Raw genomic sequence first — 17,611 nt, forward strand, 5'->3', positions numbered from 1 at the left:
CACGGAGTGAGTCATCACGACCACACCTGGAGCCTGGATCAATACCTGTGGATGTGTTGTGGTAATCTTCTCAGGGGAGAAAATGACGAGAGGCTCTTTATGATTCCTCCCAACTGTCTCTTATATTATTGATGAGACCATTTATAGCAACCCAGCGCCGCCGCGTACGGGACCCTGGATGATGATGATGATGACTTTAGAAAACCAACTGACAAGAAACAGAGTGGCGTTTTGCTCCAATGACAACAGCGAGGTGCCATACATGAAGACAAATGCCGGCAGGCCGCCCTGATCGGTGAGGTCATCAACTCACGGATCTGTGCAGGAGGAATGACCTGGCGCGTCAGAGACGGCTGAGTAATCCAATCTTCCCATCTCAGGATATACTGACTGAAGCTTTAATCTGAGGCTGGGGGTGGGGGTGGGGGGTAATCTTACCGTTCATCAAGTCCAGGATGAAGCACAGCTTGTCGGGGGTGTGGAAGGCGTACGTCATGCACACGATGAACGGGCAGTCCTGCAGGGAGGCACACACACAGAGCTTGAAGCCACTGAATCAAGGCCCTAAATTCCTCAGTGTGTTCCTCTGCGTTTACACACTGATGTTTTTGCTAGTGCCACTTCTGTCACGTGTCAATGAGTTGCTAGGCAACAGGTACATCAATGTCTGATGGACAGATGAGCAGTGGTGGCCTGAAGTGACTGGGGGGTTGCAGGGTCAATCCCCAGGGTCAGCAGGATGAATCTAATTGATCAGGCCGATGAGCACAAGTATGACATCATTTTCTCGAGACACAGCGACCTGGTTTCAAAGTAGCAGTTAGCATGTGTCATGGCTTGTCAGCTAATCTCAGCAGAATGCCTTCTAGTTTGTGTGATGCTATTCAATTAGTAATTCACCACTCAGTAAACATCCACTGTAACTTCTCATGAAACGCCGGCGCAGCGGCGGGGGCAGGTGTAACTCACGCCAGTGCTGACTAACGACAGCATGATCCTCTCGTTGAGCGCCAGAGTCTCGCCCTGCTTCATCTTGATCCTCTTCTTGTCCAAACACTTCATGGCGTACCTGGCATGAACACAACACATCATGCAGTTGACAAAACAGCAGCCATCAACTTCTTTGAAGACTTCGATCCAGTGGCAGTACTTACATCTTCCCCGTGTCAGCCTTCCTGCAGCCGTATACCTCACCGAAACCGCCTCTGCCGATGATCCGATGGACGCTGAAATCATTCATGGTGAGCTGGAGAACAAAACAGAGGTGTGTCTTACTGGGCTGGTTACACCGGAGCCTGATCACACGAGCTACAAATTATAATTCAGCACTGTTGTGGCACTGCAGTCACACCCCTAAACACTAGATGGCAGCAGCAGGGCTGCCATGGCACTGAATTGGGTTTTTTGTCACAGCTGTTATGGTTGTGCAGGTACGCTGTCAAGGCAGTGCACGGCAGGCAGGCGTGTCACATGTTCCTGCACCGTACCGTGTACGGAGGTAGACGTATGAACCAGGAGATGGAGTGGTGTGTTCTACACACACGTCTACTTCTTTGACTTGTGAGCAGCATCAACGCTCTATCCATTGTACCGAATCCCAGTCACTGCTTTAGACCACGAACGTCCACCTGGGCTCTGGGTGGAACATTTTCAGGCCATTTTGTGTTGAACTGTGATTTATGAAGACCGAGTCTGTCCTCAGAACCTGCCCCCCCACTGAACATGTTCTTACTTAGAAAGGGAGATGTCCCTTTGTTAAGGATCAAAAAGCTGTGACTCACATGAATGTTGAGTTCCACGTTCTTCCACTGACAAAAACGAGTAAATCTGTCACTGAGGAACAAAAACAGAACGGGTGAGTTCATCAGAATCAGAGTGGGTCACAGCAACAGTTCACCTCCTCGTCACTCCTCTCACCTCTCAATGAACTTCTGGAAGATCTTCCCTCTCAAGCTGTCACAGATCTCCACGATGTACGGCTGCAGGGAGAAGCGGACAGCAGCCTGGTTACATGTCTTCCCTCATGTCTGCTGATATTTCATCACTGCTCAAGTTCCCACTTCTGTATTTTTTAGACACATTTCAGTTCTAACCCACATGCAGGACCTTCTGCAGGGTAGATTCTCAGTTTGGCCAGTAAATCTGGGTGCAGGTCAACGCTTGAACCAATGCAACAAAATCCCTGTCATGATCAGACCTGAAGGAGCAGCTGGCGTGATGGAGGTGGGCTGAGCTCAGCTGACAGTGACCCTGTGGCTACACCTTCCACCCCTGAGAGGGCAGTTGCTCCATTTCCATTTCAAAACTAGGTTGTTCATGTACAACATGCAGGTCATGGTGCATTCAGGTGCACCAGGTAAACTCAAGTCTATTCTTAAATGGTGAGGAAGGTTGTTAAAAACTATAGAGTTGAAGTATTTTCTACTATTTCCCTTGTTGACATCAAAGCACCTGTTGTCACTTTCTACTTCAGCTCTAAATGTCCCACAGCAAAGCTGAATCAGAGACTCATCCCGGGACAATAATCCAATCAGATTATCAGCAGCAATCTGATTTAATCTTCCTTCCTGTTTGTTGGCATTTCATCAGACACTCAGAACAAAAAGCAAACCAAGTGTTGGTCACCTGGAAGAGAGTCGGGGGGACTTGTTTCTTGGCCAGGTGACTCTGCACGTGGTCCACTGCCTTCTTGGAAAACGGCTGAAACAGCAGAAATAACAGAGGCGTCATGAGCAACATGCAGGTAGTTGGTACCTACACTTGTCTGTCCATGCGTCACATGACCAGGACGTTATGCGGCAGAGCAGCACGTGTGTGCGTGTGTGTTAGCAGATCCCCCCTTCAGACAGGCTTGCTTTACATCCCCAACTGTTGACTTGCAGGACAATAAAAGCTACACTTGGATGGACTCGTTCAAGCGCAGGAGATCAGCTGATTAATATCTCAAAAGGTCCGGTCAACTATCTAAGACCTGATCCTGGATCAGTACTGAACAAAATTTTTTTAAAATGTTGATGCATCTTTTTTCTCCATCTGGTTGTATGTTTTAATACATGCATGCTACATGCATGCAGAATATCAGCTGATTCATCTGTTATGATGTTTCTAATCCCATTTATCTGTGTGAGCCTCATCCGTTTGGGCGTGATGTCACGCTGGCACGGTCCACTTCTTTCAGACGTCACTGGTCACCTGGTACTTCTAACATTCAGCCAACAGAATCACGAAAGATCAATGTGACAAATCGACATCACTCATTCCAACAGTCAGGAGGTGCGTCAGGGCCACTTGGCTCTTCTGTCTCTCCCTGCTACGTCACGGTGGAGGTCGTGAGCACAGCGTCTTAAAAAAGCACTCTGTCACGCTGGAGCAGGAGAGAGCAGCAGGGGGCTCAGCTCACTTCTGCTTTTCAGGTTTGTGTTCCCACAAATGCTGATGGGAGCTGATTAATACTGCAGCGTCATGTGACCCCTGACTGACTGCTGATTATACCTGTTCCAGGTGTTGGAGGGGTTTTTGGGCCTGAGTGTGTGTGTGTGTGTGTGTGTGTTTCTATTCTTCAGTAGAAACAAGAGCTGCTGTGAATGAGGAGTGGTGGGCGTCTCTGTGTTGATAGAGTCTCCAGTCTCTGAGTGGGGAGTAGCCGTCTCATCTCACAGGTGTGCGCTGACCTGCGCCCCCTCATGACCTGACCTGACTGCATTAGTGCCACGGCGTGCTTCCTTACATGTGAGCACGAGAGCAGCTCCTTCATGATGTAGCCGTCGTAGATCTGCCGGCTGCGGCTCAACCGCTCCTCCTCTGAGTCCAGCTTCTCGTAATCTTTGATCTGGAACGGACGCAGCAGGTCATCTCAATGCCGCAACACAAACACAGCGCTTCCAGGGAAGGCTAAATGTGAAGGAGCGGGATTACAGGCCTAATCCCTCACCCATCCCATGATGCCATCTTAATCCCATACACACGCGGCACGCTTTCCACTTACTTCTTCGTAGAACTTGAGCTGTGGCACGGCCTCGTCGATCTCGTTCATGCAGAAGTCCTTGAACAGCAGGAAGCCTGGAGGACGACAGAGAGCACAAGATGGAGTCTCCCACAGACACAGGATCCCACACCTCTTCAAGTCCAAACTTTCTAGATACATTCTAGAAAACAAAGCTCAAAATGAAAAGCAGTTTTTGACAACATGAATGATTCTGTTTCTCTGGTGGCCTCTTGGGGGATTTTTGTTTGTTTTCATCAGTACTTCAGTGATGAAGAGGTTCAACCTCGGACCAAACGAGGCCTCACCTCAGCACAGGTGTAGCGGCGGGAACACTGAGAGTATCAGAGCCCCCACCACAAACACAGACAAGTCACAACAAACAAAGGCAGCACCATTTACTGCATTAGCTGTAATGATGCTGTTGTCATGTTTGGGCCAAAAAAGAGCTGAACCTGAGTGTACGTATGTTTGAGACACACACACAGACACACACAGACACAGACACAGACACACACACAGACACAGACACACACACACACACACACACAGACACAGACACACACACACAGACACAGACACAGACACAGACACACACACACACAGACACAGACACAGACACACACACACAGACACAGACACAGACACAGACACACACACACACACTTTTAGAAAATGGCGCCAGACATTACTCGCCAATAATGACACACTCTCACACAGACCAACAATGGATGAAAATCTCACGACGTGCAGTCAAATCTACCCGTGATGGAACATCATTGGAGGTCAGGGAGGGGCGGGGGACATAAACCAGAGATGAGAGGTGCTGTTGCCATAGTAATTGCCTCTGTGACTCCTGTGTGTGTGCATGTCTGTCTGTGTGTAGACAGAGGTGAGATGTACAGTAGCTCGTGTGGCTTCTACACGGCATCTGTCACTCGTCGCGCTCATGGTGGTCACAGCAGACGTAGATCAGGGAGTCGGGCAGAGGCGTCAGGTGGAGCAGCAGCATGTTGCTGGTCACCGCACCTGATGAGCCTGGGGTCTGAGTGGAAATAGTCCTCTAACGACATCTTGTCATCGACCAAGATTACGCCTGTGACCTTCCCTACTGGGCGGCGACAGCAGCAACAGTCTGATCACTCAGTTAACCCTTTAGTCTGAAAGATGGTGTGACGTGAAAAACAACTGCAAACCAGGAGGCGGACAGGAGCTCTCAGTAAGAGCAAGTCCTGACCCAGGATGTGGACCATGAAACAAGGCAGCAGCAGATCAGCACCGCTGCTACGACCACGGCAGCAGAGACACCCTGCTCACTCACTCACCTCCACATGACTGAGGTTACTGAAACCAAGCCCTGGTAACCACCACAACAACCATCATATCTGTGGCACTTCTAGAAATGTGGCTTGTTCCACTGTGGAGGCAAGTTTGTTTAAAGTTATAATAACCATCCTTTACTTCATCAGTATTTGTTCTCATTACGTCGCACAAAATAAAGTCTTGAAATGTTCTAAAAAAAAAGTTCTGATGTAACAGAGATGGGATCACAACACTCTGGTCTGCTGCATCCACACGCTGGTTACAGAGTTGAGCTCCAGCAGGAAGAAGAAGAAGAGCTGGCGGACGAGCAGCTGTTGAGTGAATTTCACAGCGAGTGAACTGGGTCACAATGGCAGACGGGTTGAGATAAAAAGGCCTCTGCAACTGCGAGACTTCCTTAGACGCTTCTCAGCTTCTACTGTAGCGCTTCTGCTGTGGCCTCTGATTCAGTTTGAGGCAGGCGGCGAGCAGACACCATGTTTTTGAGCCCTCACATCTCCTATCAGCCATGCTCACTTCTTCCCCTCTGCTTTATCTAGGCTCCAGACGTGACGCATCACTTCCTCTCTGCTGTGGCGCTGACACCAAGGCTCAACCAAACTGGTCACACGCATCAACACATGGTGTCTGTACACAGGGAGCGGCAGCATCCTTGTGTAAAGAACGCCGCTGCCACTGCTGCTGCCAAACCACCCACCTCCCGACGCACAGCAGCAAGGACTGAACGTGCGGGAGGGGTATTAGAGGGAGCGGCGGAGGGGAAAACGGCTGTTCTTACATCAGCAGGACTCAAGGATTAACCTTAATCACTGAACACTTCAACACTGCCCAGCTAATTCATCAAATGGTCTCTTGTGAGGAGAAGCAGCTCGCACGCCGGCGCACACACACCTGGCTGCTTCATCTCATTTGCCAGATCACCTGAGCGCGCTATAAATACTGAGCCGCCTCGTTCTGACAGCTGCCCCTGAGCGCCGTCATCCACACACACGCAGCAACAGTTGGACCCCAGACGCCTCTGCTCCAAAATCCAGTCCATCCATCACTGACCCGCGCAGCAGCTCAGTGTGGACACATGGCAGCCCGGTGACCACACGAACCAAGAGGATCGTGATGTTTTCGTGACCGACACATCTTCAGTGTGTTTCACACCAGAACAAACCGTTCAAATCCCCAAATACGAAACAAGCACCTTACTTTGCCCTCCTCCTGCCAGCCAGCTTCCACGCCACATGAACTCAAGGCCATTAATGAGACCGCCTCTGAGGGCCGTCAAAGCAGGAAAGTGACTTCTGGGATCCGATCGTTCAACTTATCACACATTTGAGGTTAATTTCATCATCACTGTATGAATTCTTGAGTTAAAGCCCCAAAACATCCAAACATGTTTTGTGAGATCACACTGACCTTTGACCTTTAACAGCTAATCAAGTCATCAACGAGTCCAAGTGAATAAGACTGATATTCTGTTGATGAGAGTGGGAGAGCGGGACGGACGGACGGACAGACACCCTGAAAACATCCTGCCTCCAGCTGCAGTTACCATGGAAACAAAACTATGCAATCTTCTGTTATGCTGAAGGGATCGGAGCCAAAACGAACGGGTTCTTCAGCGATCTTGGTTCCACCCTCTCTCAAGTATAGTGGGTCAGGCTGGAAGTCGTTGTGTAATCCAGCTAACAGTTTAAATGAAACCTCCCTGGTGACGATGACGATGATGGGCTGAATAGCGCGGTGTTTTTGTGTAAACCGAGACATGACAGATTTGTTTTTATATCTTTTCACCTGTAAAACTGGATGTGTTGCAGCTTCTTTCATGACTCTGGACTCGTACAACAGGTTTTGTGGATCTGCATTATTAAACTATTCTATTATCGGGGGATTTTCTGGGATTTATCGTCAACAAAATGAGTTGTGTTGACAGGCCAAAGCTACAGAAGTTGCAGAAATTTAAACACTGAATGGACACTGAGGAGGAGGCGCGGTCACTGTCCCGTCCACAAGTGGTGTATTTACAGGCCTCTCCTGAAGGCAGCAGGTGGTGGGGTTCCTTGACTTCAGTCTTTTCTCCAACATCTTCATTGTGTTGTTGGTTTCCAGTCGAGGTTAGTCAGTGAACTGCTGCATTAATAAAACGCAGACTTGCAAACACGATTCACAAACACGTGTGGAGTGTGAAATGGCGGCTGAACAGCCTCTCAGGCCGACTTCAGGCTCTCAGCAGCTTCAGCTGCCGCTCTTCTACCTCGGCAGGTACGAAGCTTCCCCAGTGCTTTTTGCTTCACAGCTGCAGTCCTGTTTGCAAAACTTAAACAAATGACAGAACGGATGTCTCATCCTAGAACAACAGTGTTTGCTAAGGCTGCTGGAGTGAGTGTGTTTAATGACAGCAGCGAGCGTTTCAACACGCCATATTTGCTCCAAATTATGAGCAGCCTGAGATGTTAGTGCAGCAGATGAGGTAGGCGTGCGGACACACAAGACCCAGCAGCATGTGGGTTCAGATGACATGAACACAAGGATGAAGAATGTGAGCAGATGGAGGCCGTCTGCAGGCAGAGCTTCATCGAGCTCATTGAACGCTTGGTCACCAGGCCGCCATGTTATCTGACACGATGACAAGACGTGAAACCTCATTAAGAATGTAAGAAGAATAAACACAGGAAAACACTGAATCTGAAACTACAAACGGCGCACGCTGGTTTTATGCCTCTGACCACCAAATGTTTTTGGTGTTTCTGCTGGCAGAAATCAACATCCTGGACATCAGTGGTCGGCCACTGAAACGTCCCAATGAAGAAGACAAACGGCAGTCAGTCTGCTGCTTGTTTCGATGGACCCATTTCCTGCTGCGACATGATCACCATGGCCATGCAGTCGGACACGGCAGCCCAACGCTCATTCCTTGTGCAAATATCTTTAAGTATGAGCCGACGTTGGTCTGACTGAGACTCCGCCCACCTCCACTGTAGGCAGAACTGTACAAAAACCACGATCAGCTGTGGCATCTTTTGCGGCCAATGTCCCGTGTGGACATCGATCCACAGGGTCGCAGCAGGTTCTGCTGATCCAGGAACTTCATCCCAGCACTGGACTCCAGCGAGGAGCTTTCCTGCTCCGCCACTCCCACACTTGATTGTTCTTACATTTATTTCATGTTCTGAAGTTTAACTCCAGAACAGTCAGGGTTGTTCAGGCTGGTCATGATCAGGATGAACTGATCATGACTCAAATCACACGCAGTGATGAATATAAACCACAAACTAAATCATGCTGTGATTCTGGTTTTTGCCACGATTCCCATCTCTATGATGCCATGTGCTGCGATGAGGAAGTCCGGTACGTGATGGGAGGTGTGGACTGTCTGCTGTTGAACACATCCTGGCCTCTAGGAGAAACACTGCATCCTGGGAAAAATAAATCTTTCCCTGCATTTTTCTGCTTTAACACCAACCTCTACACTCCCCCTCTCCCCTTCTCGCCACCTATTTTATTCCTCCTTTAATCAATTTCATTTCTCCCCCTCGACAAGCAAATGCAGCAGTTCTGGCCAGGTTCCCATAGCAACCGCAGTTGCTAGGCAACACACAACTCTCCATCATCCATTCCAGAAGTCTGACAGATGGAGAGGGAGAAAGCCAAGGCAAGAGTGAGAGAATGAGGAGGGGAAATAATGGAGAAACGAGCAAAAAAGTGAGCAGGAGGAGCCGGCCATGATGCAATCCAAATAAAACGCCGCGGCGCTCAAGATCCTGTCAACGATCCTCCCCTCATATGGATTTCTCCATCTCCTATCCTCCATTAGGGCAGAGTTTCATGTTTCACGGCAGCCATGTGGGCCATATGTTCTACAATGATGGGTCGCCGCTACGACGTGCTACCATGCTTTGACCTCATGAAGGCACGATGACTCACGCTGGTGTCACATCATCTCGCCATCGATTAGCTTGATGCTGTTGTACCAAACACAAGCGGAAGGGGATTTCCTTTCTATTAACTTTTAAAACCAAAAATGTTTCAAAATACACAGAAAAGGTGCGCGCGTCCATACAGCTTAGAGATAAAAGGTGACACCTTAACATGAGTCAACCAGTTTCAACCCTCGCTGAAGACACGCCATCACTCAGCTCTACAAGCACAGGCAGCAGGATGATTCACTACAGGCACAACCAGCACCGCAACAGCACTGCAACCAGCAATGCAACTACAGTAACACAACAACCAGCACTGCAACAGCACCGCAACGAACATCACAACCAGCACCACAACTAACACTGCAACCAGCACCGCAATGAACACCGCAACCAGCACCGCAACTAACACTGCAACCAGCACCGCAACTAACACCACAACAAGCACCACAACTAACACCGCAAACAGCACCGCAACTAACACCGCAACGAACACCACAACCAGCACCGCAACTAACACCGCAACCAGCACCGCAACGAACACCTCAACCAGCACCGCAACGAACACCGCAACCAGCACCGCAACTAACACCTCAACCAGCACCGCAACTAACACCTCAACCAGCACCGCAACAGCACCACAACCAGCACCGCAACAAGCACCACAACTAACACCTCAACCAGCACCGCAACAGCACCACAACCAGCACCGCAACAAACACCGCAACTAACACCACAACCAGCACCGCAACAGCACCGCAACCAGCACCACAACGAACACCGCAACCAGCACCGCAACTAACACCTCAACCAGCACCGCAACAGCACCACAACCAGCACCGCAACAAGCACCGCAACTAACACCACAACCAGCACCGCAACTAACACCGCAACCAGCACCGCAACTAACACCTCAACCAGCACCGCAACAGCACCACAACCAGCACCGCAACAAGCACCACAACTAACACCTCAACCAGCACCGCAACAAACACCGCAACTAACACCACAACCAGCACCGCAACTAACACCTCAACCAGCACCGCAACTAACACCTCAACCAGCACCGCAACAGCACCACAACCAGCACCGCAACAAGCACCACAACTAACACCTCAACCAGCACCGCAACAGCACCACAACCAGCACCGCAACAAGCACCACAACTAACACCACAACCAGCACCGCAACTAACACCGCAACCAGCACCGCAACGAACACCACAACCAGCACCGCAACGAACACCACAACCAGCACCGCAACGAACACCGCAACCAGCACCGCAACGAACACCGCAACCAGCACCGCAACGAACACCGCAACCAGCACCGCAACTAACACCTCAACCAGCACCGCAACAGCACCACAACCAGCACCACAACCAGCACCGCAACTAACACCGCAACTAACACCTCAACCAGCACCGCAACAGCACCACAACCAGCACCACAACAGCAGCGCAAACACCACTGCTACCAGCAACACAATTGCTAGCACATCCATACAAGGAATGTCTTCCCTGGAAGTCTAATGTGAGAATACAGGAATGCACATCGCCCTGCTGAAGAATTCAAAGCTGGCCAAAGTTAATTAATAACAACAATGTACAATGTATTCAAAAAATACTGTCAACATTATTTGGAAAAACAAAACAAAAAGAAGGCTGAAGCTGGCAGTGTACAGGTTTTGTGCCAAAATTAGCGAGAGAGAGAGAGAGAGAGAGAGAGAGAGAGAGGGAGAGAGAGGGAGACAGAGAGAGGAGGGAGACAGAGAGAGGGAGACAGAGAGAGGGAGACAGAGAGAGGGAGACAGAGAGAGGAGGGAGACAAAGAGAGAGAGAGAGGGAGAGAGAGAGAGAGAGGGAGACAGAGAGAGAGAGAGAGGGAGACAGAGAGAGAGAGAGGGAGACAGAGAGAGGAGGGAGACAGAGAGAGGGAGACAGAGAGAGGAGGGAGACAAAGAGAGAGAGAGAGGGAGACAGAGAGAGAGAGAGAGGGAGACAGAGAGAGAGAGCGCTTAAGTATGAAGTTAACTGACATTTTGTAGTAGTAGAAGTACAGTACAGTTACTGCACTGTTAGCCAGTAGCTTAACAACAACTTCAACCCCCGCACACCTCAGCTGGACAAGCTAACCTCATCATATTGACCAGCTGCTCCTGCCAGTGCTTTACATTCATATTTTGGGACAATTTTTCAAGATCAAGTCTGTTGACGTTACTGCTTTAATAGCAGTAGCTAGTATAACTTTTAGTGCAACGCTGCTTACATGGAAATGTGTCTTGCGTCTCCAGTTTGATAATCCTCATCGCACATCACATTAAAAGCCTGCGTGCACTTCCACAATACATACACACTACCAAACACACACCACGTTGGTGAGCTAACCACTACTGTTGGGTGCTGGAGTGGCCAGTAATGAAAAAGTTCCCGAAGCAAGAAAACAGTGCCGGTAGCACTCCTCTTTCACTGGATTATTACATCTGTGGGTGGACTCGCATCACACCAGGCTGAGAGGCCCTGGGCCTCAGTACCCACAAGAGAACAAAAAATGCAACAATTGGTAAAAAATGGACTCTGTGTGAGTAGATTTCTAACCCAATGCCCAACTAGGCAGGAGAAAACCAAGTTGGGGCTGTATGAGAGCAAACAATATCAAAATGATTCAAGGTGAGATGGTGGCCTGCATGCCAGCTATATTTAGAAGTACAGAATGTGGGTTACGTAATGGCCAGGCTGCCTGGCTCAGATGTGGTCTGTCCATCCACTCCAGCAGGAGGATCTTACTCCCAGCAGGCTGATGTGGGGACAGGTGGATCACCTCACCACCATCCTCCTCACAGGCCTGAGGGGGAGGAGTCAGCGGTCTGTGTAAAGCCTGGATTGAAAGGCGGTAAAGCAGCACCCCCCTTTGACATCTTAGCTTGAAAAACAAAACACTTGCTGATGTAAAAACCTACACTTCCACATCAATGCTTCAAAACAACATGTAGCTGTTACAAACATAATCAGCAGGCTCTAACCTGTTTCTACTCATGACTAGAGATCTCCAACAGCACTGCAGCGTCTTCTTGACCTTGGTCGTCATGACAGCAGTGAAGCTCATCAGAGGTCAGCGGGCGTACTTGAGTCAAAAGCAAACCATTCTTTATTGGTGAAAGCAAAAATGCATATTGGCACAGGCTCAAAGATGCTGTACGTGCCGCAGTCCTTCATCCAACTTTAGAATGTAGTACATGACATCGTCTCTGTGGGGAGGACGTAAGTGCTGGAGTGTCAAACGCTCCTGAAAGAACCTTAAAAATACCAGCTGACAAAGGCAGCCAGCATCAGTCGGATAAGAAAGGTTTGTTGTGGTCTCTCAGTTTTGTCCACGCCTGCAGCGCTCGAAATGAAGGGCAGAGCAATAATAGAGGCGGCAAATAATTTCAGCATCAGCGAGTCTCAATGCGTCCTCCTGTGAGAGGAAAGGTCTGCATTTGGTAATGTTGAGCAAATAAAGATAATTGAAAGAGTCGACTCCAAAATGCTGCAAACACTGGTTTTAAATTCAAGAGGACATTTTTTTTCCGTTCTAAGTAAAAGATCTTTAACATGACCAAAACAGGCAGGAGCTTTGGAGGTTTGTGGTTGTTGTCTTGATGAAATCGCTACTCCATCACCTGACCTCATGTGTCCACCGCCTTCGTCTCGCTACAGAAACACACGGTCCATGTATGACCACACAGACGGCCTCAGCAGTGTCTCCTCCGAGCTCTCAACCTCACCGCTCCTTCCTTCAGCTACCTGATGCAACATCGTCTGCTTGGATCTGTGTCAGGTCTCCCCACTGGCCAGAAAATCACACTACAGCTTTAATCAGCACTGCGGGGTCACATGACCCAGCACTGGCCACAGGTATCCATCAAACACAAAACCCAGGTGACAGTCATAGTTGCATCAGTCTCCCAGCGCTTCCCATGTCAGACACACATATGACCGGTGCTTCTCATCTGACCAGCAGCGTTCCTGCGTGATGGTTGCCAAAGGCGGGCAAAGGCCAGTTGCACTGCCCAGCAAACGTATTGCCGGAGCTGTGCAGGAGTATTTAAAGGTAGAGCGACGTGTTGATGTAGGCTGGCTGGGCAGGACGCCATCTAAGCTGCGACGACTTCCATCGCTCGCAGCCAACAGTACAAATATTGTCATACAGCTTGTGGCGGTAGAACCCACCCAGGCCTCAAGGTTGACTAAGCAAGACTTCGCTCTTACAAAGAAAACTTGGATAAAAACAAACGCTGAACAAATATACTCTCATTTCATCCATTAGAGGCGATGACAGACTGTTGCCACGGTTACACACAGGCTTTTATCTACTCTGACTTCAAAGATGAACAGTAGAGTTGATGATGAAAACCTGCGTGGCCCAACTCACTTACACTCTAACTGATCAAGAATCAGTTAGACAATCTGAAGAATGAGAGCATCAGCTATATCGACACGGCTATCAATGATATTGTAAACATTCCCGTCCCTGGCCAGGACGGTGGTCAGAAGGGGCCAAATGGAAACGTGAACTAAGGAATTAAAAGCAGGGACGAGTGCCTGACGCCTCTGAGGAATATCGACTGACCTGCTAACGCGTGTTTCTGGACTTGCTAACGAGGCCCGAGAGCTGCATTAATGACCTGCAGCAGACAGGGGGCGGGTGACGCCTCAAAGGATGATGGGAAACAGATAAACAGAGTGATGCGACCTAAAGAGGAAGCTCATGGCTGATTGATTGGTGTGTAAATCAACAGCAGAATGGATTTGTTATTTCTGGACTGTCAAGCATTCACCAGTTCATCTCCTCCAACTGAGAAATTCAGGAGAAATCAATTAATAGATGTTTGCAGCACATGAGATGTCAGTGCGTTCAATCGCACCAGAACAACCCAGAAATGCATTCTAAACATAGGAAGCTCAGTTCAAAGGTTGTTTTTTTTAAATGAATATTCCTTAATTATTCCTTTTCTCTTCTTTCATGACATGAACAGAGTCACATATTCCAATTGGAAAAATGTAAGTTAAATCAAATCATTATTAGCAGGCAGGTGAGCGGTTCTACGCTCATTATTCTATAACAAAACAGGCTGGTACAAGTAACATTTGGAGGGTCACATTCCTCAGCTAGCCAACATTGGCTGGGGCCATTCAGGGTTGGTTCTGGACGCTGCTGAAAGGTGATGAACGAACTTGAACAGCAGCTCAGGAGCTCTAACATCTCCTCGAGAGTGACGGTGTGGTGAGTGTTGGATCAGCACCCTGACACACACCGAGGAAGACAGCGAGTATGGAGTGATGAAACTGAACGTGAGAGGAATAAAGAGAGCCACCAGTCAGACAGAAGCAGAGCTGAAGAGGAGACGGAGGCAGCGAGAATTAATGCGGCCTCGTCCCACAGGGAGCCCAGACCAGAACTGTAAGTACAGCGAGCAGAAGCCTGCGGGGCAGCCGTGGTGTCCCGGTGCACCACAACTCCCGGACGGCACGCCGCCTTTCTTCTCACAAGGGGAATGCTCCTGAGGATCCAGCAGGGAGGTGCTGTGATTGACAAGAGGGCAGCAGGAAGCAGGAAACATGACTCTGCACATCAAAAACGCTAACACCAAACAAACAAATCCACCCTGCCATCTTTTCTCTGCACAGAAAAGTGTTGAGAGCAAACCTTTGTTCGAGAGACACTGGAAATCTGGTTTGGCACATTCAGCTCACTGACACACGACTTGTTTGATGAGTGGCAGCTTTTGTCCCATCAGCTTTGTGGGTGGGGGGTGTCAGAACCAGCATCAGGAACAGGAACATCCCAGCAAAGCCAATTAAGACAGTCAACACCTTGGACCAGAATCAAGTGCCCTAACAGAGGTCTGGACCAACCAGGGTTCGGAGCATTTCATCCATTCTGAATCGCTTTAGAATTCCAATAAAAATGGATCCAGTTTTCAATCACAACACAAAATCTGTGTCCCTGACAAGGCAGAAATACAACTTTGACTTTGGCATAATTACTGCTCAAGACTTGAAGCGTCCGGCCCAACATCGTTTCACTCTGTAGATTTGGTTCTGAGCAAATGTTGCTCCTCGGGGTTAGTCTGGTTCACAGCTACAACAATGCAGGTAACCTGGTCCTCAGGCCATAACTCCTGTTAGCATCCTCCGCCCCTTCCACTGTTTGGACGCTGCTGCATCTCTACATTAAACAGCCGCCACCCCCAAGTTCACTAATGAGCTCATAGCATCCTAGACACTGAAAATGGTGAGTTGTAGAACACCGTTTACCACCAATGTTACTTAGCAAGAGCACCGTCAGGGACGAGCACCTCCCCTAAGGAGGATTGGCTTACAGAAATCCGGACAGGCCGGAGCAGTTATGTTGTGGATTGACGACAACAGAATGATGACAGGTCAATCCAGACATCTCTCCTGTGCTGACAGTGACATGGAGGGAGGTGTGGCTACGTGGGACTATGGCTAAAACCACACACTCAGCATTTCGTCCACGATTGGCAGTGCGAGGATAAACTGGTAGTAAATGTAGTTTTATTTTCTCAGGAGCTAACCACTGCTACTAGCTAACCGACCACTGATAGGTGATGCTTCCTGTCAGGTTATTCTCACTGGCTGTCAAAATTCCATCACAGTTCCTCTCACATGTCAGGAGTTCGGTCAGATTTAAACTGTAAGCCATTCAAAATTAGGGAGCCTCCACACAGCAGGATCATTGGGCCAGTAATCTGGTCTGACCAGACTTAACCCCGAATTGTGGACCAATCATACCCAAAAGCTACCCAATGATCATGTGGTGTGCACCAGATCTTGGTACCAGTAATGCCTTTTGTACTGTGGTTGTGTGAATATGAGTACATTGAAATAAAGCAGTTAGTTTATGCGCTGCTGTCGGCAGACGAGCAGCCTGCACCGTCCGCTGGAGAAAAGCTCATGATTCCTGATAATTGGTTAACAAGGATAAAACTGGTGAAACTTACCGATCTTCTGGTTGAAAATTTTGTCAAATGTCAGCTCATCCCTCTCCTCAAGGTACTTCTGCATCACACTGCGAATACTGTGAAGACAAGAGGAAGAAGTCAGTGAACAACCACCATCCGATGTTGCCAGTCCTTCTCCACCTGCCATCCCTGCCTCGGTTTGGGACTCTCCCAGCCACCTATCCCTTGACTGAGCCGCCCTGTGAGAAGGGGGACAGACGGGAGGCCTGGGGGAACCTGGGGAGATACACACTAGCCTGGGAGCGGGTGTTAATGAGAAGGTGAGCGGGGAGAATGAATCAATTAGCACCCCTCCACAGGCTCATTAACACTCGAGCAGAACTGCATCCACAGAGCAAAGCGCCTGGGCAGCACGACAACACACCTCTGCCGGCACACTGAGCACGTGCCAGGGACGTCCCTGGTTCCTGTGGCTGGGTCAGAATTCTTCAGGAATTTTGATTCCGTTTGCTCGTTTTCACCTTACATGGTGATGAGCTGATACTTTCAGTTCCAACAGTAAACAAACAATCAAATTGTTGCTGCTTGATCCACAGCAGCACAAATATACACTCCAGAGAAGCATTTCCTGGAAGTCCTTCAGCGCTGACCGGGACTCTGGGTGAGCCAACAAAGTCACACATGGACTTTTCAACAGGTTTCCTTAGCAGAGCTGAATAATAAATCAAATCCTAGCCAGATGGCAACATGGCATGACAGGGTGGAGGAGCAGAATTTGTTTAAGACCAAATGTGTCAAAATCCCCTTCTACATGAAGGACTGTGGCGCTACAGACCCTGGACCCCCCTATGGAAATGGGTTCTACAACCTTAAACATATAGAACAGGTTTCTACTGAAATGTCACTATTTTCTTCCAATTCTATGAAGAATATAGTGAATCCTGCTTCTGGCCTCTTCTTCAAATTTGTATCCAAAATAAAAGTTTATAATCTCACTGAAACTTAATGACACAAATGTGACCGAAAGTCAGTTTCAGAACCGTTTTGAGGGCTGATACTTCCACCGGTCCAGTTTAGCTCACCTCTAACTAACATGTTACTTTTTCCAATTCTGTATTGTTTACATTTGATTTTCAGTTTCCAAATTATGTATAAATTTGCTTTTATATGGATAAACAATAACAATGACTGTTGGCCAGGTTATTTGTACTCGCACCACACATCAGTGACTGGCCACGTGAAGCAGCCGTGTGGAGCTGCAAGCTTTGTGCGAGCTGTACAAAGTCTACAGCCTTCAGACTTGATTGTTTAGGTAAATGGGTTCTTCTTTTTTTTGTAACCCAAATATTTGAAGGTAAATACTCCCACACAGAGTACACGTTAACTGTGCAACGGCACACAGGAGACCAAGTTCAGTTCCCACCAGCAT

At 48.8% G+C, this 17,611-nt stretch overlaps 1 protein-coding gene across 3 annotated transcripts in view; it reads right to left on the reverse strand.

Annotated features, from left to right (window-relative positions):
• Positions 1-17,611, reverse strand: part of grk3 (G protein-coupled receptor kinase 3) — a 46,760-nt gene that overhangs the window by 15,003 nt on the left and 14,146 nt on the right. For all 3 annotated transcript variants that reach the window (XR_015110357.1, XM_086187026.1, XM_086187028.1), the window contains exons 2-10: positions 16,222-16,298; positions 3,986-4,059; positions 3,728-3,829; positions 2,626-2,700; positions 1,918-1,979; positions 1,782-1,833; positions 1,155-1,246; positions 970-1,069; positions 439-517 (exon numbers count right to left, since the gene is read on the reverse strand). Coding sequence is in view for 2 of the 3 variants with exons in the window: in XM_086187026.1 (XP_086043152.1) it covers positions 439-517; positions 970-1,069; positions 1,155-1,246; positions 1,782-1,833; positions 1,918-1,979; positions 2,626-2,700; positions 3,728-3,829; positions 3,986-4,059; positions 16,222-16,298 (713 nt within the window). In the remaining variant the exon portion in view is untranslated. The remainder of the gene's footprint in view (positions 1-438; positions 518-969; positions 1,070-1,154; positions 1,247-1,781; positions 1,834-1,917; positions 1,980-2,625; positions 2,701-3,727; positions 3,830-3,985; positions 4,060-16,221; positions 16,299-17,611) is intronic.

This window comes from Aulostomus chinensis, chromosome 19 (assembly GCF_037954235.1).
Source record: "Aulostomus chinensis isolate RoL2024-O1b breed Wild chromosome 19, RoL_Achi_v1.0, whole genome shotgun sequence".
Classification (NCBI taxonomy): Eukaryota; Metazoa; Chordata; class Actinopteri; order Syngnathiformes; family Aulostomidae; genus Aulostomus; species Aulostomus chinensis.